This window comes from Pithys albifrons, chromosome 29 (genome assembly GCF_047495875.1).
Source record: "Pithys albifrons albifrons isolate INPA30051 chromosome 29, PitAlb_v1, whole genome shotgun sequence".
Classification (NCBI taxonomy): domain Eukaryota; kingdom Metazoa; phylum Chordata; class Aves; order Passeriformes; family Thamnophilidae; genus Pithys; species Pithys albifrons.
The window spans coordinates 1,415,282-1,442,400 of record NC_092486.1 but is presented as its reverse complement, the minus strand read 5'-3'; the positions used below and the strand labels follow the sequence as shown (position 1 = coordinate 1,442,400).

At 51.8% G+C, this 27,119-nt stretch overlaps 2 protein-coding genes across 2 annotated transcripts in view; both read right to left on the bottom strand.

The window, feature by feature from the left end:
- ANTXR1 (ANTXR cell adhesion molecule 1) overlaps positions 1-13,014 on the bottom strand; it is a 134,785-nt gene extending 121,771 nt beyond the window's left edge. Inside the window, 2 exon segments of the mRNA XM_071579091.1 lie at positions 651-722; positions 12,487-13,014. Of these exon segments, the coding sequence (XP_071435192.1) occupies positions 651-722; positions 12,487-12,638 (224 nt within the window). The 5' untranslated portion in view covers positions 12,639-13,014.
- A 7,951-nt stretch (positions 13,015-20,965) lies between these two features.
- GKN1 (gastrokine 1) lies at positions 20,966-26,666 on the bottom strand. Its single transcript, XM_071578958.1, has 7 exons — positions 26,617-26,666; positions 24,222-24,288; positions 23,284-23,337; positions 22,997-23,137; positions 22,744-22,854; positions 22,255-22,396; positions 20,966-21,054 (listed from the first exon to the last, which is right to left on the bottom strand). The coding sequence occupies exons 1-7, from the start codon at positions 26,664-26,666 to the stop codon at positions 20,966-20,968; spliced, it is 654 nt and encodes a 217-aa protein (XP_071435059.1).
- Between the last annotated feature and the right edge of the window lie 453 nt (positions 26,667-27,119).

Here is a 27,119-nt window from a genome sequence, read left to right as displayed (position 1 = left end):
TCCTGCCAAACTGGGAGTCACTGGAGCCCAGTGGGAAGCAGCTCCTGCTGCACTGGGAGTCACTGGAGCTCAGTGGGAAGCAGCTCCTGCCAAACTGGGAGTCACTGGAGCCCAGTGGGAAGCAGCTCCTGCCAGACTGGGAGTCACTGGAGTCTAGTGGGAAGCAGCTCCTGCCAGACTGGGAGCCACTGGAGCCCAGTGGGAAGCAGCTCCTGCTGCACTGGGAGCCACTGGAGCCCAGTGGGAAGCAGCTCCTGCCAAAATGGGAGCCACTGGAGCCCAGTGGGAAGCAGCTCCTGCTGCACTGGGAGCCACTGGAGCCCAGTGGGAAGCAGCTCCTGCTGGTCTGGGAGCCACGGGAGCCTCCCCTCCAGGCCCTGCAGCCCCTGCCAGACTGGGAGTCACTGGAGCCCAGTGGGAAGCAGCTCCTGCTGCTCTGGGAGCCACTGGAGCCCAGTGGGAAGCAGCTCCTGCCAAACTGGGAGCCACTGGAGCCCAGTGGGAAGCAGCTCCTGCCAAACTGGGAGCCACTGGAGCCCAGTGGGAAGCAGCTCCTGTCAAACTGGGAGCCACTGGAGCCCAGTGGGAAGCAGCTCCTGCCAAACTGGAGCCACTGGAGCCTCCCCTCCAGGCCCTGCAGCTCCTCTCACCTGATGAACTTGCGAGCCAAGTGTTCCACAAAGTGGTAGATCTCATTCCAGTGGTGCAGGACACTTCCTGACCTGGGGACACAATGACCATGGCACAGATTAGTGTCCTTGCTGCTGCTGCTGGAGCCTTCCCAGCCCCGTGTCCTGCCCCTCCTTGCTCAGCTGAGCATTTCCCTGTGTTTTCTTTGCCACTCACTGCCCATATTCTTCCTGTAAGGAGAGACTGAACCATAAATGACATTTCTTGCTTGAAAAGCAACAACAATTCCTGCTCCACGCTGGAGTTTGAGGCTGCCCTTGGCAACACCTCATGGCAGTTGGGCAAGACCCAACCAACCAAACCCTGTGTGAGTGAAGAGCTTCTCTCTGAGGTGTTTGAGGTTCATTCCACCCCCTCCCTTCCAAACCATTGCAGAGCTTTCAGCTCAAGTGTGTTCTGAGAATAAGGAACAGATTATTAAACTTCTTTTTGTGTTTCCACTGTGCCAGAGACTGTGAAAAGTAAAACATCTTAGTTCATGTCTCAGCTGTTCTGGTTAATTCCTTCACACCTCAGTTAAAGACAAAACAAACTGATTTTGCTCCTCAGGAGAATAAACCAGGGGCTATAATGGGGTTGGGTTATTCTTCTTTGTGTTGTAAGAACCAAGAAAAATCAGGTTAATCGGAACCTTTCAGCACTAAATGCTCCTTCTGGCATAAACACTTCTATGAACACTGGAATATTAATATTGGAAAAAAAATTCCTTCCTAAAGTTGAAAAATAAATGTGTCATCACTTATTTAATTCATTGACTACAATTAGAAATATTTATGGGGGAAATAAACGTTCCAGCCTTAAGAGAAACCTCCCTGATGTGCAGCCTGAGGAGAAAAGATGAACATTTGGGGTGATGGTTTTTCCTTCTCCTTCACAGCCACTCAGCAGAGCCTTGGCCTTGCCCTCCTGCTCCAGGATACCTGAGGCTGTTTTGATTCTGTGTGACCCCAACCTGCCCAAACACACCAGGCAGGGAGGACCTTTGCAGAGGCACAAGAGCATCAGGTCCCTCTGGAACAACTGGGACCTCCCCATTGCACAAAGGACTCGACACCTCAGCACCAAACCCACCAAGGAAAGGTCCCCTTGCAGCCACCAGGGCTGTGGGCAGGTGGCAAAGCTGAGGGATCAGAAGCAAAGGCCATCAGGGCTAAATTTCTCCTTCCATCTTGTCTTTCAGGACCTGAAATCAGGACTTGTTCTCCACACAAACCTGTATCAAAGAGGACTAAAACAGGAAAGGTCTTGATAAATGAATTAAACCACAGACAGAGGGAAAATTGGTGCCAAAGCAGATGAAGGGTGAGGTACATCAGGGTTTGCTCTCAAACAAGGAGCTTGGCTCCTGCTGCATCCAAACTCTGACAGAACAGAGGCCCACAAATCCCACCCCAGGTGAAAACTGCCCTGGGATCTATGGAATGACTCTGAGACCTTGGACATGACAGACACTCCAGCCTCAGCAATGCCAAAGTGACCAAATAATTTCCAAGAACTGGCCTAGAAAATGAGTATTTATTGTCTTTATAAGGAGAGGCATAAAAGAAACCCTTGAGTTTAAAGCAGTGGTCACATCAGCCTCCAGAAGACACACAAAGCCCAGGCTTTGTTAACCATAAGCCAATTAGTCCTTGTTTCAGTGAAATGGATGTTGCTTTAGACCTTTATACCAACCTGTAAAAACCACCCCCCAGTGAAGTTCCACAGATCTCCTGAACCAGCTGGTACCAGACTGTGGAGCTGGGACCCTCCCACAGGCAGCCCCTCACCAACCTTCTCCCAGCCATCAGGTGAGACAACCCTGTCACACCTCCTGTGGAGGGAAAAGCCTGGCAGGACAGTGCTCTGGAAGCTCCATTAGCCTGGAAAAGTGGGGCTGTCTCCTCCTCTCTGCACAGAAGATCCTCCCTTCAAGTGCCTGTTGCAGCCAGGCAGGTGGGGAGGGGATCCAGCCCCAGGGCACGCCAGGCATGGAGCTCATCCCACCAAACCCCTGACACTTCCCAGGGCTCTGAGCTCATGCATTTGGGAAAGGAGCACTTGCCAGAGCAAAGCTCAACCCCAGAACTGCCCCTCAGTTCAAGGATGTGACACTCAGGGAGTCCACTCAGGCAGTCCACAGCCTGTCCTGTTGAAGTCTTTGCCTTTGCAGCTCTTGTTCTGCTGTTCTGGTTACCTGGGCAGTGTTTCCTTCTTAATTCTTCACACACGAGCAGCTCCAGTTGCTGCTGCACCTCCTTCCCTTCTCCATCCTCGCTCTGCTGCCCCACCTGCAGTCCCATCTGGAACACAACCTGCTCCTTTCCCATCATAGAATCATAGAATGGATTGGGTTGGATCAACTAGTCTGGAAAAGCGCTCCGAGATCATCAAGTCCAACCTTTGATCCAACCCTACTGTGATCACCAGCCCAGGGCACAGAGTGCCCTGGGCTGGTGATCACAGTAGGGTTGGATCAAGATGTGGTGGATTCTCACAGTGGGGTTGGATCAAGATGTGGTGGATTCTCACTCAGTGCCACATCCACAGATCACAGAATGGATTGGGTTGGAAAAGCCCTCCCAGATCACCAAGTCCAACCCTTGGGCCAACTCCAGTCCCTTTACCAGATCATGGCACTCAGTGCCACGGCCAAGCTCAGGTTCAAACCCTCCAGGGATGGGGAATCCACCCCCTCTCTGGGCAGCCCATTCCAATCCCTGAGCACTCTCTCTGCAAAGAATTTCTTTCTGCTCTCCAACTTCAATTTCCCCTGGCAGAGCTTGAGCCCATCGTGCCCCCTTGTCCTATTGCTGAGTGCCTGGGAGAAGAGACCAACCCCCACTTGGCCAGAACTTCCCTTCAGGCAGTTCCAGACAGTGCTGAGGTCACCTCTGAGCCTCCTCTTCTCCAGGCTGAACACCCCCAGCTCCCTCAGCCTCTCCCCACAGCACTTGTGCTCCAGCGCCTTCTCCAGCCTCGTTGCTCTTCTCAGTTGGGTTGGAAGAGACCTCTGAGATCATCAAATCCAACCCTTGATCCAACCCCACTGGGATCACTCTGGCACTCTGTGCCCTGGGCTGGTGATCCCAGTGGGGTTGGATCAAGACATGGTGGATTCTCTGTCCCTGGAGGTGTTTCAGAGGACACTCAGAGCCACATCCAGTCCCTTCTCCAGCCTCGTTGCTCTTCTCTGGCCCCGCTCCAGCCCCTCAATCTCTTGCCTCAACTGAGGGGCCCAGAACTGAACACAACACTCAAGGTGTGGCCTCCCCAAGGCAGAGTCCAGGGGAAGGGTCACTGCCCTGGGCCTGCTGGCCACGCTAGTTTGGATCCAGGCCAGGATCCCCTTGGCCTTCTTGGCCACCTTCAGGGAGTTCCAGACAGTGCTGAGGTCAAACCTTCATCAAACCTTCCCACTCCTCTGTCAACACACGGAAGGAACAACCCACAGTTCAGGAGCAGCAGAATGTTCAACATCCATTTTAAGGGAACTTTTTACCATTGCCACAGTAACAGCCCCAACCCCCTGAAGCCACCAAAAGGAGGATATTTTCTCCTTTCAGGTCCCAAGGCACAAAAGTGGCACTGCTGGAAGACTCTCCAACCCATTTATTCCTGAGTTCTGCCAGGGCAGGTTATAACAGGGACCCAAAAGGAAGGCTCACACCTTGGCTGACCACACATTGCTCCTTCCTGCATGGCAAGTTCCCACCTGTGGGCAGACAGCTCAGCCTGCTGGGGGCTCATTTCTCCTCCACTCGAGGCATCAGGGGCTGGCAGTGCCCAGGCCTGCACTGGGGAAAAAGTTCTTCCCTTATACATAAAAAGCATCTTCTGATACACACTCCAGACCTCTTACAGTCTTCTCTTGGCATAAAATGGACAAAACCAACACAACAAACCTTCCTGCAGCCAACAGAGAGTTTACAAAAGCAGGACCAGCTCACAGTGTCCACCTGCACAGCCTGGAGCTGTCCCACTCAGCAGCCACACAGCAGAAGACACTTGTCACCTGTAAAGCCTCTCCTGAGGGAGGCCAAGGGCTCTGAGCAGGACAAGGATTTCTAAAGCCTAATTGTAAGATAAGAAATGCCAAATTTAAAGCAGTTGTCCCTTCATATTCCCTGAAGAAACCAGATGATCAGTGAGCCAACACTGCACAGCTGAGTGATTGAACTTGTAGTTCAGGAGAAGGCTCATCGTGAGGATGCCAAGTTCTCCTCTGGAGGAGAGCCCAAGAAATGGAAATTAAGCCTAAGTAAACCATTCTCTTGAACAGGAGACTGATCATTCTGTGGCCAACTCTGCTGGCATTTTGTACATCTAAACTGAATGCAAGTGTTGAGAGAGACTCTCCACGTGGCCCCAGCCAGCAGAGCCTGCTCTGGCCAAAGCCCTGCCCTCCAGCAGGTGCTTCCCTCCTGCTCACTGGCACAAAGGTGCACCACAACCCAAAGCTGCAGCAGCTCAGACCTCCTTAAGGTTTGTCTTTCTTGCACTTTTTAGACTCCATTTTCCCATTTCTGACCTTGCACCTTTTCAGAACACCCGTGGGTTTTTTTAGTTCTAGAAGAATCAGTGCATCAAGCCCACAGGCTCCTGCACAAAGACCTCCCATGAGTTACCTGATCTCCAGGTGACAGGAGGACATAAAGACACCTCCTTCAGAGGCTGATGTTGATCCAAAATCTCCTTAAATTTTCTTGGGTTTGGACCAACTCCAAGAAGTCTCGTGGCTCCCAGAGGTGGAATTACCCAAGAAGTTGTGCAGCATCTCTCTATTGAGCTCTTTAAGGATAACACAAGTGAGGCAAAAAGTGCCCTTTGTCTTTCCAACTAATTCAGGAGCAGTTTTGAAAACTCTGCCCGGAGACCTCGGGGAGGTGACGCAATTCTTTGAGGAAACACTGTCATCTCGTGCCACACTTCACAGAGACAGCTCAGCAGAGACTCTGCCAAACTCCTGAGGTCAGAGGGGCCCTGGAGGTGCAGGTCAGAGCAGGACAAGCCTCTGAGTCCAGTCACAGGCCAACAACATTCTTCTCCTCCTGGCTGGCAGGGGATATGCAAAACCCCAACTCATAAACAAGTGACCCTGGACTTAATTGACATGGAGCAGCAGATAAAGTGCAGAGTGTGCAGGCACACACTTAATCCTGGCTGGGAGGAAGCTCTTACTCAACCCTCTTACCAAGGAATAGTTACCTTAGATGCTCCACTTGGTAAAAAAACACATCTACAGGTCCAGACTGGCAAGGATTTCACACATTAATTTGGCTCATTGCAATTGCAAGCCCTGGGCTGACTGAGGAGTTAATTTCATTCCTTCAGGCAACATGAAAAAAGACCTAAGAATGCACAAATTGCTCCTCCCTGCCTTGCTGGGTCCCTCAGCCCTCGTGGTGACACGGACAAGAACTGACCCTCCACATGCCTGAGCCCTGCTGTGCACACAAGGGGCACACATTGCTCTGCATTCAGGTTGTGATCCTGGACAAACAACCAGGGAGCCACTGGGGGGGTCAGCAAAGGTCAGAGATGGTTTGGAATCTGCATTCAGGTTGTGATCCTGGACAAACAACCAGGGAGCCACTGGGGGGGGTCAGCAAAGGTCAGAGATGGTTTGGAATCTGCATTCAGGTTGTGATCCTGGACACACAACCAGGGAGCCACTGGGGGGGTCAGCAAAGGTCAGAGATAGTTTGGAATCTGCTGCCCAGAGGGGTTGTGGACTCCCCATCCCTGGGAGTGTCCCAGGCCAGCTTGGAGCAACCTGAGAAAGAGGGAGGTGTCCCTGCCCATGGCAGGGGGTGGAATAGATGAGCTTTGAAGTCTCTTCCAACCCAACCATTCCATGATTCCACCTCTACAGATGCTCCATTCCATCTCCTAAAGGCCCCTGTTTGTTCCCATGAGAGCAGCTCCAGCACTCCCCAGCTCTGGGGGGCCCTGTGCTGGCTCTGCTGGAGAGCTCCCCTTTCCCAGGGGAAGCAGCAGTTCCTGGTGTCTGCCTGTTCCATCCCACCACGGTCCCTGCAGCCTCCACTCCGAGTGTAAGCCTGGACTTGGTCCCACTTAAGTCGTGGTAACTCAAGCTACAGTCAAAGAAACAACCACCAACCTCTCCAGGGCAGGAGCTTCACTTCAACACAACTGGTTAAAAGGAGATTCCCTGGCTGGCTGGATCACAAAGGGATCACAGGGAAAGCCTTGGATTACTTGCTTCATTTTGCCAGGGATCTCTTGGAGCCAAGTTTTCCTTCCCACACCTACAGTTCCTCTTGGGTTTTCTGCACATGGGGATAAATTCCCCATTATTTGGAGCATGGGAAATCATCCCTGTGACCTACAGAGGCCACAGCAAAGGGTCACTGAGGAGACTCAGCTGTCATTCCTTCCCCCCTACCTGCAAAGGGATGAAGCTCAGCCTCTGAGCAGTCCATCTGTGCTTGGGCAGGATCTCCACTGGGTGCCCTGTCAATTAGGGGGTGGTCACAGTCACAGCCATCATTAATTAGTCACATGGAGGATGCTTTGGGAATAACTGGACAGTATCAGCAAAAGCAAATGTGTGGGGGTTTAGGAATATCTCACAAATTCCTCATTCCTCCTCCTTAATGAAGGCTCTGTATCTAAGCTGACATCAGGCTGTAAATCCTCTGGCAGCAACTCCTGCCCATTCATGGAGCCTCAGCCCATGAACCCTCTGAGCACCACAGAGGACAGAACACCTCCCTGAAGGTAAGCCAGATCTGCCTTCCACAACACTGGGCTTATCTTGGTGTTACCTGCACCTTCATGGAATCATAGAATGATAGAATGGATTGGGTTGGAAAAGCCCTCTGAGATCATCAAGTCCAACCCTTGATCCAACCCCACTGTGATCACCAGCCCAGGGCACTTTGTGCCCTGGGCTGGTGATCACAGTAGGGTTGGATCAAGATGTGGTGGATTCTCCCAGTGGGCTTGGATCAAGACCTGGTGGATTCTCCCAGTGGGGTTGGATCAAGATGTGGTGGATTCTCACTCAGTGCCACATCCACAGAATCACAGAATGGATTGGGTTGGAAAAGCCCTCCGAGATCATCAAGTCCAACCCTTGGTCCAACTCCAGTCCCTTTACCAGATCATGGCACTCAGTGCCATGGCCAAGCTCAGGTTCAAACCCTTCAGGGATGGGGAATCCACCCCCTTCTCTGGGCAGCTCATTCCAAGGCCTGACCACCCTCTCTGCAAAGAATTCCCTCCTGATATCCAACCCAAACCTGCCCTGGCACAGCTTAAGGCCGTGCCCTCTTGTGCCATTGCTGGTTGTGTGGGAGAAGAGACCAACCCCCCCTGGGTCCAACCTCCTGTCAGGGAGTTCCAGACAGTGCTGATGTCCCCCCTGAGCCTCCTCTTCTCCAGGCTGAACACCCCCAGCTCCCTCAGCCTCTTCCCACAGGGCTGGGGCTCCAGTCCCTTCTCCAGCCTCGTTGCTCTTCTCAGTTGGGTTGGAAAAGCCCTTCGAGATCATCAAGTCCAACCCTTGGTCCAACTCCAGTCCCTTTACCAGATCATGGCACTCAGTGCCACAGCCAAGCTCAGGTTCAAACCCTCCAGGGATGGGGAATCCACCCCCTCTCTGGGCAGCCCATTCCAATCCCTGAGCACTCTCTCTGCAAAGAATTTCTTTCTGATCTCCAAGTTAAGTTTCCTTGAGGTGTGACTTGGTCCTGCAGAGATGCCAAACAGCAAATGGCAACAACTGCACTCTGGAGAGCAAACAGCTTGAGGCTGAACTGAGAAAACAGACCCAGACTGAGATTTTGTCATCAAAGGACTGAAGAAATGGATCAATCCAGTCTTAATCCACATGAATCCAATTCCTTCAGCTCAGAATTCTGCGTTAGGTGTCTGTGTGTGTAACACTATTTTTGTCCTTTGGAGTTGTTGCCTGCCAGGCATTGGCTCTGGAGAGAGCTGCCAACTGCAGTTCCCTCCACAGCAGTGGGACAGCCTCAGTTTTCCTTGGCAAGGAGCTGCCCAACCCAAAGTGCATCCTCTGGGGAGTCTGCAGCACTTCTGCAACACGGAATCCTGGAATCATGACATGGTTTGAGTTGGAAGGACCTTAAAGCCCACCCAGTGCCACCCCTGCCCTGGGCAGGGACACCTCCCACTGTCCCAGGTTTCTCCAGCCTGGCCTTGGACACTCTCAGAGATGGGACAGCCACAGATTCATGGGCAACAGGGAAGAATTCCTTCCCAATATCCCATCTAACCCTGCCCTCCATCTTAAGACCATTGCCCCTTGTCCTGTCACTCTCTACCTGCATTTAAAGTCCCTCTTCCTCCTTTTTATAAGCCCCTTTAGGCCCTGGAAGGGGGTCTCAGCACTCCTTTCTCCAGGTGACCCCCCAGCTCTCCCAGCCTGGCTCCAAAGGGGCTCCAGCCCTGGAGCATCTCCTGGGCCTCCTCTGGACTTGCTCCAGCAGCTCCATGTCTGTACCATAACTCTGGGCACAGCACAAGAGGCCTCTGCTGCTGCTCCAGGAGTGTGAGAGCCCTGGGAGCAACAAAAGACACCAGAGATGAGGATGTTGGACCCAGCAAGCACAGCTGGTCCATCCATGCTTTGCTTCTGCTCTGTGCACCCTGAGGCTGTGGAGAGTGGCAGGATTGGTTCGGAAGGGCTGAACTCTGGATTTCCTTCCCCTTCATGGCCATGGGAAATGGGAGCTTTGCTGCAGGTGCTCTGGGTGTGCCACGTGCAGGGAGTTGGGCCTCCAGCTGCCTGCACACACCTGGAGGGATCCCTTCAACACTTCACCCAGCAGGATGCAGGAATGTTCTACCCAGGGGGGTTGGTCTCTTCTCTCAGGCAACCAACAGTAGGACAAGAGGGCACAGCCTTAAGCTCTGCCAGGTTTAGGTTGGATATCAGAAAGAAATTCTTTACACAGAGAGTGGTCAGGCCTTGGAATGGGCTGCCCAGAGAGGGGGTGGATTCTCCATCCCTGGAGGTGTTTAAGGTGAGACTGGATGTGGCACTGAGTGAGAATCCACCATGTCTTGATCCAACCCTACTGTGAGAATCCACCATGTCTTGATCCAACCCTACTGTGATCACCAGCCCAGGGCACTCTGTGCCCTGGGCTGGTGATCACAGTGGGGTTGGATCAAGGGTTGGGCTTGATGATCTCAGAGGTCTCTTCCAACCCAACTGATTCTCTGATCTGGTGATCACAGTGGGGTTGGATCAAGGGTTGGGCTTGGTGATCTCAGAGGTCTCTTCCAACCCAACTGATTCTCTGATCTGGTGATCACAGTGGGGTTGGATCAAGGGTTGGGCTGGATGATCTCAGAGGTCTCTTCCAACCCAACTCATTCTCTGATGTGGTGATCACAGTGGGGTTGGATCAAGGGTTGGGCTTGATGACCTCAGAGGTCTCTTCCAACCCAACTGTTTCTGTGATTCCTGTGGAGAACATTGCTGGGACCTGCAGCAGCACTTCAGGAGAACATCCTGGGTCACTCTGAAGGGGCTTCCTGTGGCCATCCTGTGACTGAGAGCCAGCTGTGAGCAGGGCTGGACCCAGGGCAGGGCCTGGCACGTGTCCCACGAGCTGCTGTCACACACAGGGCACTGCAGGGGCTCGAGGAGCCACCAAACCCAGCAGGGGCTGCTGCCCCAGGGGCTCCCATCCTGTGTCTGTTGGTTCTCTACCACTCCTTTGATCCCAGAAAGGAGGTTGCTCCATATTTTCACAGCTTCCTTCCAGCTGTGAATTTACATTTCAGGCTTAAGAGTCTAAATCTTTTCTGCTTCAGAGTCCTCCATCACTGTAATCATTTCTAGACCTATTTCAAATAAGACCAATGAGCTCTGAATCTGAGATTATCATTTCACACTTTGCCTGAAGGCCTCTATGGGCATCACCTCCCTCTGCACTCAGGAGTTCAGCAGCACTTTGGAAAACTTTCTGTAGATAAGGAGAAGGCAGAAAGCTCAGGCTAAATAAGACTCAGCTCTTCTGGAATTCAGCTTGGCCTCTGAGAATGAGCTGCCTGTGGCAGGTTCTCTGCCCGTGGCAGGGGGTGAACCAGATGATCCTGAAGGACCTTTCCAACTCAAACCACCCTGAGATTCCATGAAAAGAGGTTTCAAAGATAAAGGATGTGGGATAACTGAGCCCACCCCAGCAAGTCTCTGACCAGGGGTTAAACAACCAGGCCCATGACACACTGAACTCCCCAACAGCTGCAACACCACAAGGCTCCAAATTCCACTGGACTCCAAGGAAATTTTTACATCAGATCCTGTTCATTTCTGCACCGGAAAAATCCCAGAAACAGGAACCCTGCAAGTGTCAAAGCAGGATTTTTGCTGGATGCCTCGAGGCTCTGAGGGCAGCCTGGCTGCTTTCAAGTCTGTGCCAAGGCTCCAGTTTCCACCCAAATCCTTAATCCCTCCAGCGGGGCTACAAAGTCCTGGATTTCAGTAAAGGGACAGCACAGAACTTGAATTAACTGCCTGCTAAAGTTACATGAGCTCAGAGGAACAACACAGCACATCCATCACATTGGATAAAACCTTCGATGCTGCTTCACCTCCCGAGGAAATGCAGTTTGCAAAAGCCCAAATCACACCCTGGGGTTGTTTGGGCTCCGTTTGTTTCCAGACAACAGAGATATTCCAACAAACAACCCAACGGCCAGAGCAGCAAAAGGCACGAGCCAGACAGATCTTTCCACTGAAAAAAGGAGAAATAAATGAAAAAAACCCTTTCCCTTGGAGCACTGGGACAACTGGCAGTGTCTGAAGCTCACATTTTACCCAGTGTTCTGTAATAAGGGCTTATGTAATTCCAAGTCATTTATACCAAAGGAATGTGGGAGCTACTGCAAAACACTCCCCAGAAAGCTCCATTGGCAACTCACAAATACTTCCCTGTCTCTGAAATTTATGGTTAATAATGTCAGTGCCACGGCCCTGGCAGGCATCACGTCCAGCACTTCCAAACTTTTGGTACAAAATGACTATTCTTCATCCAGGACAATCATTTTAGCTGGTTTTTTTTTTTTGTTTTTTTTTTTTTTTTGAATGAAGCTTTCCAAAGCTCAGCACAATTTCACGTCTGAAAAAAAGAGGCACAAAGAGGGAGCCAAGGAGATGACACTGCCACGATTAGTGATGAGAAAGCGAGGTGGGAAATTATCTTCAGCACAAACAGCTCCGCTCAAAGCATGCATTTGATTAGCACGGAACAAAGAAAGTGTGACTCAGCCAGGGGGAATAAGGCTCTCTTTAAACGAGGCACTGGCACCACGAACTGAACTGAGCCCCTCTGAAGGCAGGAGCCCCTCTCAGAGCTGGTTTTTACCTGCAGTTGCTGCTCTGGAAGGGACCTGAGGAGCTCCAGGTGCTTCCTCCACGTTCTCAGCTATGGAATGAACTCAGCCCTGCCAGCCCTGCCATGGTGAGAGCTCGTGGGGGCACCAGGGTGATGCCCCCCTGCCCAGCTCTGCTGTAGGGAAGGGCAGGGTCCAGCACACAACAAAGCCCCCACACCAGCACAACTGGGCACGATAAATCACAGCAAAACTGCTGCGATTCACGGGGCACAAAGGGCTTCATGCCCCAAAGCCACCAAAGAAACCACCCCAACAAAGCCAGAGCGAGTGGCCCGCAGTGGCACAGGGCCCTCGGGGACACGGTGACTTCTGCTGAACCCAAAGGCAAGGGGAAGCTCCTCGGGATCAGCAGGAGCCGCTCCAGCCCGTGCCTAGAGAGAGATCTCTTTGACAAAGAACAAAGTAGAGGTGACTTACTTGTCCAGGATGAAATACAGATCGAAGCCCCCATAGCAGGCAGGACCACCATTCTCCCTCTTACCCCCGTGCCCGCCACAGGGGAGCACAAAAACTGCCAGCAAGAGACACCTGAAGCCAAATCTCAAGATGCTTTGCTTTGCAATGGCCATTATATCCAGAGAGGAGGAGAAAAAGAAATGTCTTCTTCAGGGCTCCCTTATTGCACAGGTTTCTCCCCCAAAGCCATTCAATGAGCCTCAAATGTGCATCTGTAGGTTGTATTCCTTAAAACTCCACTTGCAACAGTTGTCCTCGGGAATTGCAAGGCTTTCCCCCTTGTTTCCCTTGCACTTCTGTTTCTTGGTTTCAGATTTCAAGATGCACAATACTGTATTTCTCTTTTTTTTTTTTCCTGTTAAAGGGACTTGCCCCTCAGTCTCCCTCGCGGCTCTCGGGAAGCAGCACCATTGTTTGGCAAGAGCAGGAGCAGCCTCCTCACAGATCCTGCTTTGTCCCAGAGCTCACAAAATCCAGGGAGGGCTTGAGGCTTTCTCCCCCCCTTAATTATTATTGTTATTATTAAAGATGGCAAGTCCCGTTTCGCCGGAGCAAAAGGAGCTCAGACGTTGCCACCTCGTGGCCAAAACTCAGGCTGAGTTTGGTTTGCGGCATATTTGGGCACTGAGCTCATGAACCCACCGCAGCAGCTCCAGGTGGGAACACACAAGGGGTTTGCTCCCAGCAGGCACAGCCCGGTGCGTGGAACCACAGACTGGGTTGGGAGGGACCTCAAAGCCCACCCAGTGCCACCCCTGCCATGGGCAGGGACACCTCCCACTGTCCCAGGGACACCTCCCACTGTCCCAGGGGCACCTCCTGCTGTCCCAGGGACACCTCCCACTGTCCCAGGGACACCTCCCACTGTCCCAGGGGGCTCCAGCCTCACCTTGGGCACTCCCAGGGATGGGGCAGCCACAACTCTTCTGGGAATTCCATCCCAGCCCCTCCCCACCCTCCCAGGGAAGAATTACTTCCCCAAATCCCATCTAAATATCCACTTTTCCAGTAGGAGCCATTCCCTGTGTCCTGTCCCTCCATTCCTTGTCCCAAATCTCTCTCCAGCTCTTGGAGCCCCTTTGGGCCCTGGAAGGAGCTCTCAGGTCTTCTCTGGGAATTCCACCCCAGCCCCTCCCCACCCTCCCAGGGAGGAATCCCTTCCCAAAATCCCATCTAACAGTGCCCTCCCTCAGCTTAAGGCCATTCCCTCTTGTCCTATCACTACATGCCCTTGGAGACCTCTGTGTTTCCCACAAAGACAGAATAGACAGGAGAGATGTGCAGACACATCTGTTTCCCACACAGGCCACATCTGAGTTTAAAGACCTCTGAAAACCTGGAGTAGCTTCACAAAAGTTAAAGCAACAAGCCATGCCAGACTCCCTCTCTTGTATTTTCTCAGCCCTGAGAAACACTCAGTAACATCTGTGCTTGTCACAGAATATCCTGAGTTGGAGCAGACCCATCAGGATCATCAATCCAACCCCTGACCCTGCACAGACACCCCCAAATCCCACCCTGTGCCCCAGAGGATCATCCAAACCCTCCTGGAGCTCTGGCAGCCTCGGGACTGTGCCCAAACCCTGGGCAGTGCCCACCACCCTCTGGGGAAGAGCCTTTCTGATATCCCACCTAACCCTGCCCTGGCACAGCTCCTGCCATTCCAGGGGCCTGTCCCTGCTCACAGAGATGGAGCTGCCCCTCAGGAGGAGCTACAGACCCCAGGGAGGTCTGACCTATCTGACCTTCTCCAGCTGAACACCCCAAGTGCCCTCAGCTGCTCCCCAGGGGGCCCCTCCAGACCCTTCCCCACCCTCGTGGCCTCCTTTGCACACTCTGCAATGGCTCAATCTCTCCCTTCATTGTGTCCCCCCAACCTGCCCCAGCACTGCAGGTGGGGCTGCCCCAGCTCAGAGCAGGGCACGACAATCCCCTCCCTCCCCTGATGCCCCCCAGGACAGGGATGTCCCCCCAGGCTCCAGGGCACTGCTGACTCGTGGCCAACTGGCCAGTGAGCAGGACCCCCAGGGCCCTTTCCCAGCCCCACACAGTGCCAGGGCTGCCCATGCCAGGGACAGAATCCACCCCTTGCCCTTGTGGAGCTCACCATGGGTGGGGATTGTCCATCTCTGGTCTGTGGAGGCCTCTCTGCCCTCCAGAGACTTGACAGCTCCTCCCAGTGTGGTGTCCTCAGCTCAGTGTTCCTTTGAGTCCTGTGTTCAGGTCATCAGTGAAGGTGTTGGAGAGCCCAGGGCTGGGCATGGAGCCCGGGGGAACCCCACTGGGGACCTGTGCCAGCCTGATGCCACCCCAGTCACTGTCACCCTTTGTGCCCAAGCTATGAACCAGTTGTTAACCCATCACATAACCCATCATGGGATGGGATAACCCATCATGGTTATCCAGCTGTGGGCTGGACAGTTTATCCAGAAGGATCCTGGGAGAGAAACAGGCTGCCCCCTCTCACCATCCTTACCAAACTCATTTCAACCACCTAAAGCCTGAACTTCCCTATTCCAAGAAAACTCCATGGACAATGTCACTTCAGCCACACTTGCATCTCTTGTCTCCTTCCACCAACACAACCACAAGCTCTAAACCCTGAGCAGCACAGCTCAAAGGGAAGAGGAGTCCCCTGTCAGGGTGCCAATAGAAGCTGAACTCAAGATTCCAGGAGCAGGAGCTCCCGACTTTCCCTCCCAAGCCCTCTCAGGATGCACCCACACCCTTGTCCTGGATCAGCTTCAGGGGTGGGGGGACCAGGTCAGGTTTCTGGCAGGGGGTGCAAGTGCACTCAGGTCAGATTTTCCAGCTGTTCTTCATTGCTTGAAGAGTTAAATTTGTCTTAAAACAATTTTTTAGCAGATCCAACTGATGTGAGGGGAGCCCAGGAAAAGCAGCAGGATGAGGTGCAAGGGAGAAGAGCAAGCTGGGATAGCAGAATACCTGAAGGACAGAGCAGTGGGACCCCTTTGTGCATCGATGGGTAGAACTTTGGGAGTGCCTCTCCCTCCCAACCTGCACCAGCTCCATCACCTCCAGTGTGGGTGACAGGGACATGGGCAAGCAGCACCTCCTTGGTCCTGGAGGTCCCTTGGAAGCCAAAGCTGCTCTAGGGCTACACAGGAGCAGAAATGGGGGTTTTCCAGGTGGAGACCTTGGGCTTCCACACCTAAATTCAGGGGGAGTTGGGAGTACAGGAGTGTCCTGGTGGGACCAATTATCACTGTGTGGGGGTGATCAAAGCTGTGTATCCTACCCCCTCTATTCATTCCCCAAGGACAATGGACCATTTGCAGCAGCTGCCCAGGGAGTCATTGGCACCTTCACACCCAGCCTGAGGGGGCGGAGCTGCCAATGGGCCATCAACAGCTCAACACCCCCTGGCTCCCAGAGTTAATCACCCATTGTGTGAGTCCCTGCCCAGGGGGAGGGACTGGGTGCTCCCTGAGGGTACATAAGTGGTGGGTAAGAAGACCTTGGGAACTTCTCTTTGGATCCAGAGGAGCAGCAGGACCTCGACAGGAGGAGATCCCCGCTCTCACCCAGACCACAGCCCTCGCCTGCACCAACAGGTTTTTCTTTTCCTTTTGCTCTGGATTTGGGGGAACCACAGGGGTCTCAGCACAAGGGCAAACAAACCCCCTTGGGTTTGTGCCCCAGGACACTGGGTTATACTGCTGGGTTTGTGAGTTGAAAGCAATTTCCCTTTGTGTCAGTGTTTTTAGTGTAATATTGTTATTAAATTTTAGCTCTGACTTATAATCTCTCTCGTGGTGAGTTCATTTCTCCTGCTGGTTCACCTTCAAACCAGCACAAGGAGTGAGTCTTTCTGTTATCTCCGAGTCTGACAGGAGGGCAGTGACACGGCCCCTTGGTGCCCAGGGGTGTGTGCCAGGGCATCAGCCTTCCCACAACCCATGGGAATGCAGGACAATGCCAGCAATGTCCCAGGAGCCCTTTGCACAGGGGGCTGTGCTGCTGCCCACACTGAGGGCTGGCCCCTGCCCCACTCCTGGGGAGACGCTTCTTCATGGGCAGTTGTGGAAAAGGTGGAGCATCACCTGCTGGTTTCCATGTCCAGGTGATCTGGGGGTTTGAACCCTCCCAGGTGAGGCTGCTGGATACACCAAAGTGCAGAGCTGGAGCTCCTGTAGCCAGCAAAGATGTAGGGTTGGGAATTTTAAAGTTTTATGCAGATGTTCTGGACAAAATGTGTTTGTAGGTCTGGAGTTGGGCACAGAGAGTTGTGTGAGTGTTTGTGCTGCTCTCAGGAAGGGGATGAGACCAGTCTGTGGACTCCTTTTTTTTTTTTTTTTGGTATTTTAAAAGAAAATGAGCTGAATGCAGGATGTGAAACTGGAAGGGTAGGAGAAAAGCTTCCTCTCTGGGGACTGATGTGCTGGCTCTGAGAAATTTTGGAAAAGTACTTGGGATGAGCTTCAGACTGAGATACAGTTAAAGTGCTGTCATGGCCAGGTTTGTCTTGCTGTCGTTGGTTTATGATCTGTGTCTGCTTAAAGAGTAAAAGCAGAGTGATAATCTCTTCCATTTGTTTCTCACTGGCCCTGAGATGAACAAATACTTGGGAAAAAACCAAACTAAAGGAAAAGCTCTACCTCAGGAAAAGAACTTTGTTGCAGAGTGAGTGGAGGGAAAGGAGGGGGACTGGAGCAGGAGATGGGATTCTCTGTGTGGCTGTGGCTGACAAAAGGCCTGGAAAAACCTGGGAAAAAGCCAAGGAATGAGGCATGAGGTGAAGGTGTGGGCACCCTGACGTGGAGGGAGCTGCTGCCAGAGAGAGACATGAGATCTGTGCTGCAGCTCTGACTTTCTGAGGACTAATCCCCTTCACAGGCCTGTCTGAAGAATGTGTATTTTGTTGATGACCTGGCAAGAGCAGCATCAACACCCTGAGAAATTCAGCTCCATAACACGAAGCTCATGTTGGAATTTCTGTCCTTCCCTCTCCAAAAAATGCTAAACCCAAGAATATTATGCAGGTCAGAGTTTTGTGTGAGACCTCCCAGTGCCTGGGGAGACTGGGTGTGTTCTAGTCTTGTGTGAGAGGCACTAGTGAGGTGTTTTAATTGCACTCAGCAGTGCAATGAGTAATTAAGCTCCAACTGATGCCCTCGGTGAGTGACTGGAATTGAATATGTAAATGAGGGGGGAAGTGCTATCAGCAGGTTTTGTTTTATCAACTTCTCCCTCATATGTGTCTGTGGGACCTTCTCTGAAACTCCCAGCTGGGAGGGAGCAGGTTCTACCAGGCTGGGGGACTGGTGCTGGTGCTGAGGGGAGAGACAGGCACAGCATCCAGTGGGGCTTGGGGGTGGTTCCCTTTGGCTCCCAAACATCTGATCTGAATGATGGGCAGTGGCTTCTGTCAGGATCTAAAAGCCCCTTTCTCTGGTTTTCAGGGCACCTCAGGGAGCTGTCACAGCACTGGGAGTCCAATCGAGGTGCAGCAAGTTGCCTGCACCCCCCAGTGTTCTCATCCCAGTTACACCATCTCTGCCCAGGAATTGCTCCTTGCTGGAAGCACAGGCAGGTCCTCCAAGTGCCTGGTTGTATCTCCAAGGGGTGTAATTCAGGGAGCACTGCAGAGCTGCCCTCCTGGTGCAGGACAACAGGCTCCTCTGGGTGTCTCCATCTCGGCTGTACAAACACACAACTCGAGGCTGACGCTCAGTGGCCAACAGGGGTTTTTCTTCTCTGGATTGCTCTAATTCCCTGGATTGCAGGAAACCAGTAGTAGGAATAAGAGGGCACAGGCTTAAGATCTGCCAGGGGAGGTTTGGGTTGGATATTGGGAGGGAATTCTTTGCAGAGAGGGTGGTCAGGCCTTGGAATGGGCTGCCCAGAGAGGGGGTGGATTCTCCATCCCTGGAGGTGTTTAAGGTGAGACTGGATGTGGCACTGAGGGAGAATCCACCATGTCTTGATCCAACCCCACTGGGAGAATCCACCATGTCTTGCTCCAGCCCTACTGGGAGAATCCACCATGTCTTGATCCAGCTCCACTGGGAGAATCCACCATGTCTTGATCCAGCCCTACTGGGAGAATCCACCATGTCTTGATCCAACCCTACTGGGAGAATCCACCATGTCTTGATCCAACCCCACTGTGATCACCAGCCCAGGGCACGGAGTGCCCTGGGCTGGTGATCACAGTGGGGTTGGATCAAGGGTTGAACTGGATGATCTCCGAGCTCTCATCCAACCCAGTTGATTCTATGATTCCATAATTTTTCAAAGGATGAAGAGCTCCCCTGTCTCTTGCTTTGGTCTGACTTTGCCCTGCCATGATGCACCATGGAAGGCTGGAATGCAGAAATTCTCTGGTGATTCCAGTTTGTTCCACTGGCTCTTTAAACAGGGGCTGCTGACTCTGGGTGTGTTTGTGACTTTTGCCTGCAGAGTGTCACATGAATTGTACAGGTGAAAATACATGGCTTGTAATGTATTAAATAAAATAGAAGAAAATGTGGCACGGGGATAGAGCCACCATAATCTAAGAGAGGGTGTCCTGGTCTCAGCAGGTCTCTGGGGCTGAAATCAGCCTGACTGGGAGTGGCAACACCCCCCCATGGTGACTGGCCTGGGGGTACAGTTGGCAAGGGCTACCTCAGCCTGATTCCAGCACCCAAAAAGGCACTGGTGGGTTTTCAGTGCCTTGGAGATGGAGGAAATGGAACAGCTCTGCCCTGCCTGGTCTCTTGGGGGATCCTTTTGATCTTCAAGGCTGAAGAACAGCAGGTGCTGATTTCTACCATGGTGCACTGGTGACAATAACACACCAGCCAAGACCCTGATCCCACCTGAGAGGTGATTCCTTGGCTGCAGAGCCCAGGAGTGACCAGCAGGACCTGCTCATCCTTCACCAGTCCCATGTGTGGAAGTCTCATGGAGAATGGAGACTGACAGTGGGTGTGCTGGTTTAAAGGTGAACCTGCAGGAGAAACGAACCCAACACAAAGGAGATTATAAGTCAGAGTTACAATTTAATACCAATATTGCAATCAATGCAGTGGCACAAAGAGCAATTGGGTTTAACCCCCAAGCCCAGCAGTCTAACCCAGCCCCCTGGGGCACAAACACAGGGGGGTTTGGTGGCCCCTGTGCTGAGCCCCACGTGGTTCCCCCGAGGCCAAAGGCAAAGGAGGGGACAAAGCTGTTGGTGCAGATGATGGCAGAGTCTGGGGGAGAGTGGGGGGCTCCTCCTGTGCAGGGTCTGCTCCTCCTCTGGATGCCAGGAGTGGTGCCAGGGGTGCCCAAAGGCCAAGATTGTCTCCCCTGAGGTTTGGGTGGGAGCCCCCAGTGCCTCCCCCAGGGCAGGGAGTTCCAGCCTGGGGGATCTGACTCTGGCACTCAGGGGGGTTTTGGACTCGTTGCTGGCCCCTGAGCAGAGCTGAGCCCTCAGGTGGGTGTGGAGGTGCCAAGGAGTCCCTGCAGGGCAGTTCTCCCAGCTCCTCTGCCAGGCTTCTTTCCCAGCCAGCTCCCAGCCTGAGGGCTCAGCTGTGCCCTGGGCAGCTGCTGCCAATGGGCCCTTGGGAACAGTTGCTGGGCAATGGCCCAGAGGGTTTGGAATGCCCAGCTTTGGTCACACCCACACTGGGACAACCAAGTCCTGCCTGTGTCTCTCCTTTGGGGACTGGTGTGGGCTCACCCAGGTCATTGAGATGCTTTTCCCTGAGAGGTGTCTCAGTGAACTCCATGCTCTCAATTCACTACATGGTGAAGCCTCTGGGGGCAGTGAGATGGTGCCAGAAACTGAGGGACTGCACAGGGCTGGGGTTTGTGCTCCAGACAGGTTTGTGTTCACCTGGGTAACCCAGAGCATCCTGCCAGTTTCATGAGAGCAGAGAAAATAATCTTGATGGTGAAGTTTGGAGCAACAGGGAGCCTGCCTTGCTTTAGTTTAGGAACAGAACAACTGTAAATCTCCAAAAGGAGATTCCTCTTGCTCTAAAAAAGGCAAATGCATCGATTTTTCCCTCCTTTTTCTGCTTTTTGTGCCACCTGAATCAAGATTTTCAATGTGAGGCATCTTTGCCTGAACAGGGAAAGGAAGGTCTTAACTCTGGAAGTGTTGTTTGTAATGTCCCCACCCCAGGCTTGCCCAGTGCTCTGGGTGTGCCCTGTGCCAATGAAAACAGCATTTGAGGAGCTCAAAAGAGGCAAAAGAGAGAAAATCAAAATGTTTTTCTGTGGGTATTCACCGATGACAATGAGTAAAGTAATGAGAAACAAGCTGGAGTCAATTCTTGATGAAAATCTTTAATTGAAAGTTCTGGTCACCCAGGGATGTTTTTCAGCCTCTCCATCCTCAAGAAGGAGCCTCTGGAATGAGGAGATGCCAGGCAAGAAGGGCATTAGGGTTGTGTACAAAGCTGCAGCTCAAACCTTCATCCAAGGTTCGGGACAGGGATGATTTTCACACGTAGTTACTGTCATGACAGTAGGTAAGGGCCAAATGTTGAAGGACATCAAGTGTAGTGCAGGGTCTGTGGCTGAGTTGAGGTCCTTGGAAAACAAGAAAATGGAAAAAAGCATCACCGTGAGATGCCTCCATAAAACTGTGAAGTGACTTGTGGATTTCTGGACAGCCCTTCACAGCTGGCACTTTGCACTCGGCTTCTGATCCCACTGAGCCCCCTCAGGTGCCAAAGCAGTGCCCAAAGTGATGCCCAAAGCGATGCCCAAAGCAGTGCCCAAAGAGGTGCCCAAAGCAGTGCCCAAAGAGGTGCCCAAAGCAATGCCCAAAGCAATGCCCAAAGCAGTGCCCAAAGCAGTGCCCACAGCGATGCCCAAAGCAGTGCCCAAAGCGATGCCCAAAGCAGGGCCCAAAGCAATGCCCAAAGCGAGGCCCAAAGCAGTGCCCAAAGCAATGCCCAAAGCGATGCCCACAGCAGTGCCCACAGCAGTGCCCAAAGCAATGCCTAAAGCGAGGCCCAAAGCAGTGCCCAAAGCAGTGCCCAAAGCAGTGCCCAAAGCAGTGCCCAAAGCTGTGCCCAAAGCGATGCCCAAAGCAGTGCCCAAAGCAGTGCCCAAAGCAATGCCCAAAGCAGTGCCCAAAGCAATGCCCAAAGCAGTGCCCAAAGCTGTGCCCAAAGCGATGCCCAAAGCAGTGCCCAAAGCAATGCCCAAAGCAGTGCCCAAAGCAATGCCCACAGCAGTGCCCACAGCAGTGCCCACAGCAATGCCCAAAGCAGTGCCCACAGCAGTGCCCACAGCAGTGCCCACAGCAGTGCCCACAATGCCCACAGCAGTGCCCACAGCAGTGCCCACAGCAGTGCCCACAGCATTGCAGAGGGGGCAGAGGGCAATGCTGCAATGCCACAATGCCCCATCCTGAGCCTGAGCTGGGCAGCAGCTTTCCCTGACAGGGCTGGAGACACTCAGCTTGCAGGAAGGCTCCGAGTGCTTTGATTTGCCTCAGGATTAACTCCCAAGATTCAAACTTAGTTCCCTTGGATGTATTTCCACAAATGGCTTTTTTCCCACCAATACAAACCCTGTTGGAAGTGATGAAAATACAATTGAGGCACCCAGGGCTGGTTCCTGCCAATCTCCACAATTAAGGTGCTGTGCCACAAGGGTGGAATTCTGTTTCTTGGCTTTGTCCATGGGGGGTTGGAAGAGGAGCCCTGGGGTAGTGACCATTCCCAAAGGGAAAACAAATGCCAGGTGAGAGAGAGACAGAGCTCATTTGCTTGGACTCACCTTGAACTTCATAAGCCACGTAAGTTGTGAGTCCTCTGCACAAGGAGAAGGTGTCAGGTCCGTAGGACTCGAGGTCACGAACGTTTCTCCTGACGAGGGTGAACAGAATCTCCTTTGTGGGAGGTCTGTGACGATTCTGGTTCTGGACATCAAATCAGAGCATTCAGCAAGGTCAGTGCCCTGATCCCTGGGCATATTCCCAGATTTAATTGTTAGAAACCTTCTAATAATAATCTGAGTGATCTACCACATTGGCAGAACATGAAAACCCTCCCTTGGAAGCATCTGCACCAGGATATTCTACTTTTTCGAAGGTTTCAAGTTATTCTGATGTAAAATGTCATTGAAATCAATAAAAATCCATAATCAGTGGTGTGATGACGTGGCTCTTACAGTTCCTGTTGGTTTAGAAGCTTGGGAAAAGAATCTGGGATGTCAGTTTGCTTGGCAGTAAATCAAAATTTCCAATTAACTCCTTTTCAATCTTACCCTGCTCTCTGCAGCCAGCTGGGGAAGGGCATCAAACTTGGGCATCTCCGTCCTGTTCATGATGGAAATGTAGCAGGACCTCTCTGGCAGCACTTTGGTTGCCAAAAAGCCCTGGAAAACAAAGTTATTTACCACTGGGAATTCACTCTCTCAATAATTATTATTATCATTAAATCTGTGTTAAAAAAGTCATTGGAATGTCCCAGCTCCTCCCCTCGTAGAGTCTCTGAGGGAACATCTTCCCACCACTCACCGTATCGTAGTTCCAGAGGGTTTTCCACGATCCATAGTTGGACCTTTGCTCAATACTTGCCACCAGCCAATCCCTATTGATGGTCATAATTTGGAAGCCTCCACCAATGGAGATTTTCTTGCTTTCTTCCACCTTTTGATACTAGAAAACCAAAGGAAAGAACAATTTGACCTTTGAGTGGTTGAGTTGTCTTCCCAAAGATGTAGAAAAAGGAAGGAATCGACGAGAGGTCCCAAAGCAGACACAGAAACATCACCATGAATGTGGCAATGGGTCACTGTACTCACATGTCCAGCAAGGGCTGGAGTCAGGACAAGTCCCAGAAGGACTGCAGCCAAAATCTGAAATGAAAACAAAGAGAAAAGTGGAACTGCAGGTCTGGCTGATGAGTCTGGTCATGAGAATCATTGTGCCCTTTTCCTGATCTGCTGTTTAATTGTCCTCCTTGGATCTTCCTTTGTCCAAAAGAGAGTCCCCCCTGTTTTCCCCCACAGTGCTGCAAACCAGACACCTCCCACAGCTGCTGTTCCAAGACCTGAATCCCAAGTTCCTCCTTGGATCTTCCTTTGACCAGAAGAGAGTCCCCCCTGTTTTCCCCCACAGTGCTGCAAACCAGACACCTCCCACAGCTGCTGTTCCAAGACCTGAATCCCAAGTTCCTCCTTGGATCTTCCTTTGTCCAAGAGAGTCCCCCCTGTTTTCCCCCACAGTGCTGCAAACCAGACACCTCCCACAGCTGCTGTTCCAAGACCTGAATCCCAAGTTCCTCCTTGGATCTTCCTTTGTCCAGAAGAGAGTCCCCCCTGTTTTCCCCCACAGTGCTGCAAACCAGACACCTCCCACAGCTGCTGTTCCAAGACCTGAATCCCAAGTTGCTTCTGAGCCCTGGACAGGCACACACAGGGGGTTCACCAGAGTCAGGAGAAGCTTCCCCATTTCTTGTGCTCTGCCATTCCAGGGAAGGGGTTGGTCCATCAATGCAGTGCTCCAGTTTGCAAAAGCATTGACAAAAATGGACATGGATTGGGATTCTGTATTCTGAATAAACTGTGAAAAAGCCCCTTCCTTCCTCAGCTGATTTGGGAAATTCCTCCCTCTGGAGGAGCAAAATGTGCCCAGAGAAAGCCCTTGTGCTGTGGACAGGCAGAGGCCCTTCAGGGAGAGAGAAAGGCAATGGGATTGAAGCAGAGGTTTGGTTAATAAGGCAGAAAAGCTGTATACTCACAGAGCCCCTCATGCTGACTGCAGAGCTGATGCTCCTGCAGGTAGAACGAGCAGCGTGAACCTCCCACCTTATATGTGGGTTCAGAATTGGCTCTGGAAGGGCTGAATGCTGCAATAAAATTATTTTGCCATTTGTTTCCCTGTCACTTGTCACTGCAAATTATTTCCTGCTGTAACTACTTGATAAATACAGGGATTGTACTTCTGCAAATTCTGACCTGCTGCAGGCTGATAGTTATCAGACAGGGATCCTTTTGGAGTCAAAAAATTAACATGTTTTGTGGTATTTTTCTGACATGTACTGGTTATTTCTGAAAATTCACAGGGAATGTAGGACCAGAGGGAGCCTGGAGTGTAAATTAAAAATAATTGAAATAAAAATCTTGCATTAGGCAAATTAAATAAGAGCCTTTGTGCCTTCTAAATGCACAGAATGTTCCTTGTAACCACAACAACACTCCAAAATACCTGCCCCAAATACCACGTGGCCACTGAAAACTGTTTTACAAGAAATGGGGTTTTGAAGTTAAAATATTCCACATAATTGCAATTCCTTAGAGGTCCCTCTGCTGTTTTAGGTGGCAACAACATTTTGTTTTCAGCTTGCCTCAGTTTATTTTCTGTGATGAAAATATTTTCTTATTTTGGGTGATGTAAATATTGATGGGATGGTCCTTCAGTTGGGGAGGTTTTTGAATATTTGATATTTGTGTCAAACTTCTCAGTTTCATTCTGTGAACAGCCCCAAACTGTGACAGGGACTCACTGTAAAGATTCTAAAATTACTTTTCAGCTGCAATTCAGCCACTTATTTAAAAAAAAAATGGTTGGTTTTGATATATACAGACAAATAACTTGTAACCATTGCTGCATGTGCAGTGTTAATTTAAATTCTGGTCTTGGTTTCACTGAGTTGAGTCTGCAAGTCCAAAGGGACTTTTTGGATTGGTACCACCACACCCAAGGGGGTTCCATTCCTGGTTCTTTGTGGGCAGCAGAATTTGTGTGGATTTCTCTGACAAAATGTGGGTTTCTGTGTGGGCTCTGGGGTGGATTGTGCTCTCCCTGCTGGACAGAGGAGCAGGACCCACGGGGGCTACAGGTAACCTAAAAATTCACACTTGGGCCAACACCTGGAGCCCAAACCTTCCTGCAAAAGCTCTCACCAAGGTCTGAAAAGTCATAAAAAACAACCTCCACCTGGTGGTGAGCAAGGAAGTTGTGGTCTTGTTAACCTGCCTTGGATTTGGAGCACCAAGGCCGTGAGGGCAGAGCCAACAGGAGCTGGGTAAGCCTGGCAAGAGGGAATTCCTCTGCACAGAGCCTGGATGGCTTTTCCATGTGGGCTGAAGCTTCGGAGTCTGTGCCTGGAGAGGATGAAGTGACTCTCTCTGGGTGGCACTTGGTAAGGCACCAAAGAGGCAAAGCCAGAAAACAGCATTTAGGAAAAGCAGGAATGGAGTTCAGAACCTGCACACACATCTCTGGAATGGGGAAGGGGCTGTTCATGGGCAATGCAACCTGTGAGAGAACTTTGGGAGCGGCTCAGCCCCACTGAGAAAGTTCTCAGAGCCTTCTCTCACTCAGTTGGCTCTCACACCACTTTCACCCACCCTCCTGCCGTGTCTCCTTGAGGTGGAGCAGGACACCATTCATCAAGTCCAAACCTCTTCCACAGTGTGAAAGTGATGCAGATGTTTTAAAATCAACCTTGGCTGCAATGTAGACATAGGGGGGGGAAAAAAAACAAAAAAGATTTTGTTGCAAACAACATTGAACGAATGGAAGGGAAGTGGATTGCCAAAGAGGAGCACAGGTTAAAAAAATAGGCTTGATACAGAGCAAACAATCAAGGACAAGGAAATATTGGTCCTTTCAGTTGTATTGTTCAGGTAAATGTGTCATGGAAGGTGGTGAGGGACTTTGGTAAAGGTAAAGTGCCTCCTCCAGTATTGCCACGTGCAGGATCTGCTCTCCTGCTTGAACCAGTGTCAGAGGGATTGGGGTTTTCATTGGGGTGCTCCTTGGAGTTTTTCTCCATGTTCTGGTTTTTGGAAAAGATTAAAGGAGGTAAGGATTGAGCTTTGTGGTACCAGGAGTGTTTCACTCAACAGAGCAATAGCTGTAGGATCTGTGTTTGGGGAAATTGTTGGTCTTGGAGGTCAGATTAAAGGGGAGGGGGTTTCTGGCCTCAGAGGGGAGGATGGGAAGCCCTTGGGGCTGTTGTGTCAGGCCTTACAATCCCTTACCCCAACCTGGTGCTCATGACCCTGCCAAGAGCTCTTGCATGGCAAAGGTGGGAGTGACACTGATTGTATCAGGAACATCAGTTGCCTGACCAAGGCAGGAACAAGGGACAATCAGTCACCCCCTGACAGCCTCAGAACATGATTTACCTGAGCTGCAGCCCGAGTGGAACAGCACCATTGTAACCACCTTGGGTCATGGCCAGGCTGGAAATCTACTGGTGACTGAAGACAGTCACCTCTCAGCCCTTCAAAGAGCAGCCCTGAGTGGGGCCTTTGAGCTCTCCTGAGCTGCAGAGGGTTCCACGACCATCTCCCCACAGAGGGTTCCACGAGCATCTCCCCACAGAGGGTTCCACGAGCATCTCCCCACAGTGGGTTCCATGAGCATCTCCCCACAGAGGGTTCCATGACCATCTCCCCACAGAGGGTTCCAGGAGCATCTCCCCACAGTGGGTTCCATGACCATCTCCCCACAGTGGGTTCCATGAGCATCTCCCCACAGTGGGTTCCATGACCATCTCCCCACAGTGGGTTCCACGAGCATCTCCCCACAGAGGGTTCCATGAGCATCTCCCCACAGTGGGTTCCATGACCATCTCCCCACAGTGGGTTCCAGGAGCATCTCCCCACAGTGGGTTCCATGACCATCT

What these genes read in the sequence shown, in the direction of transcription:
- GKN1 (XM_071578958.1), bottom strand. Translation starts at nt 26,666, where the DNA reads ATGACCCAAGGTGGTTACAATGGTGCTGTTCCACTCGGGCTGCAGCTC. An exon ending in CAGTCAGCATGAGGGGCTCT is followed by an intron (nt 23,338 to 24,221) that starts GTGAGTATACAG and finishes TTTTCATTTCAG; the next exon opens with ATTTTGGCTGCAGTCCTTCT. An exon ending in CTCCAGCCCTTGCTGGACAT is followed by an intron (nt 23,138 to 23,283) that starts GTGAGTACAGTG and finishes TTGGTTTTCTAG; the next exon opens with TATCAAAAGGTGGAAGAAAG.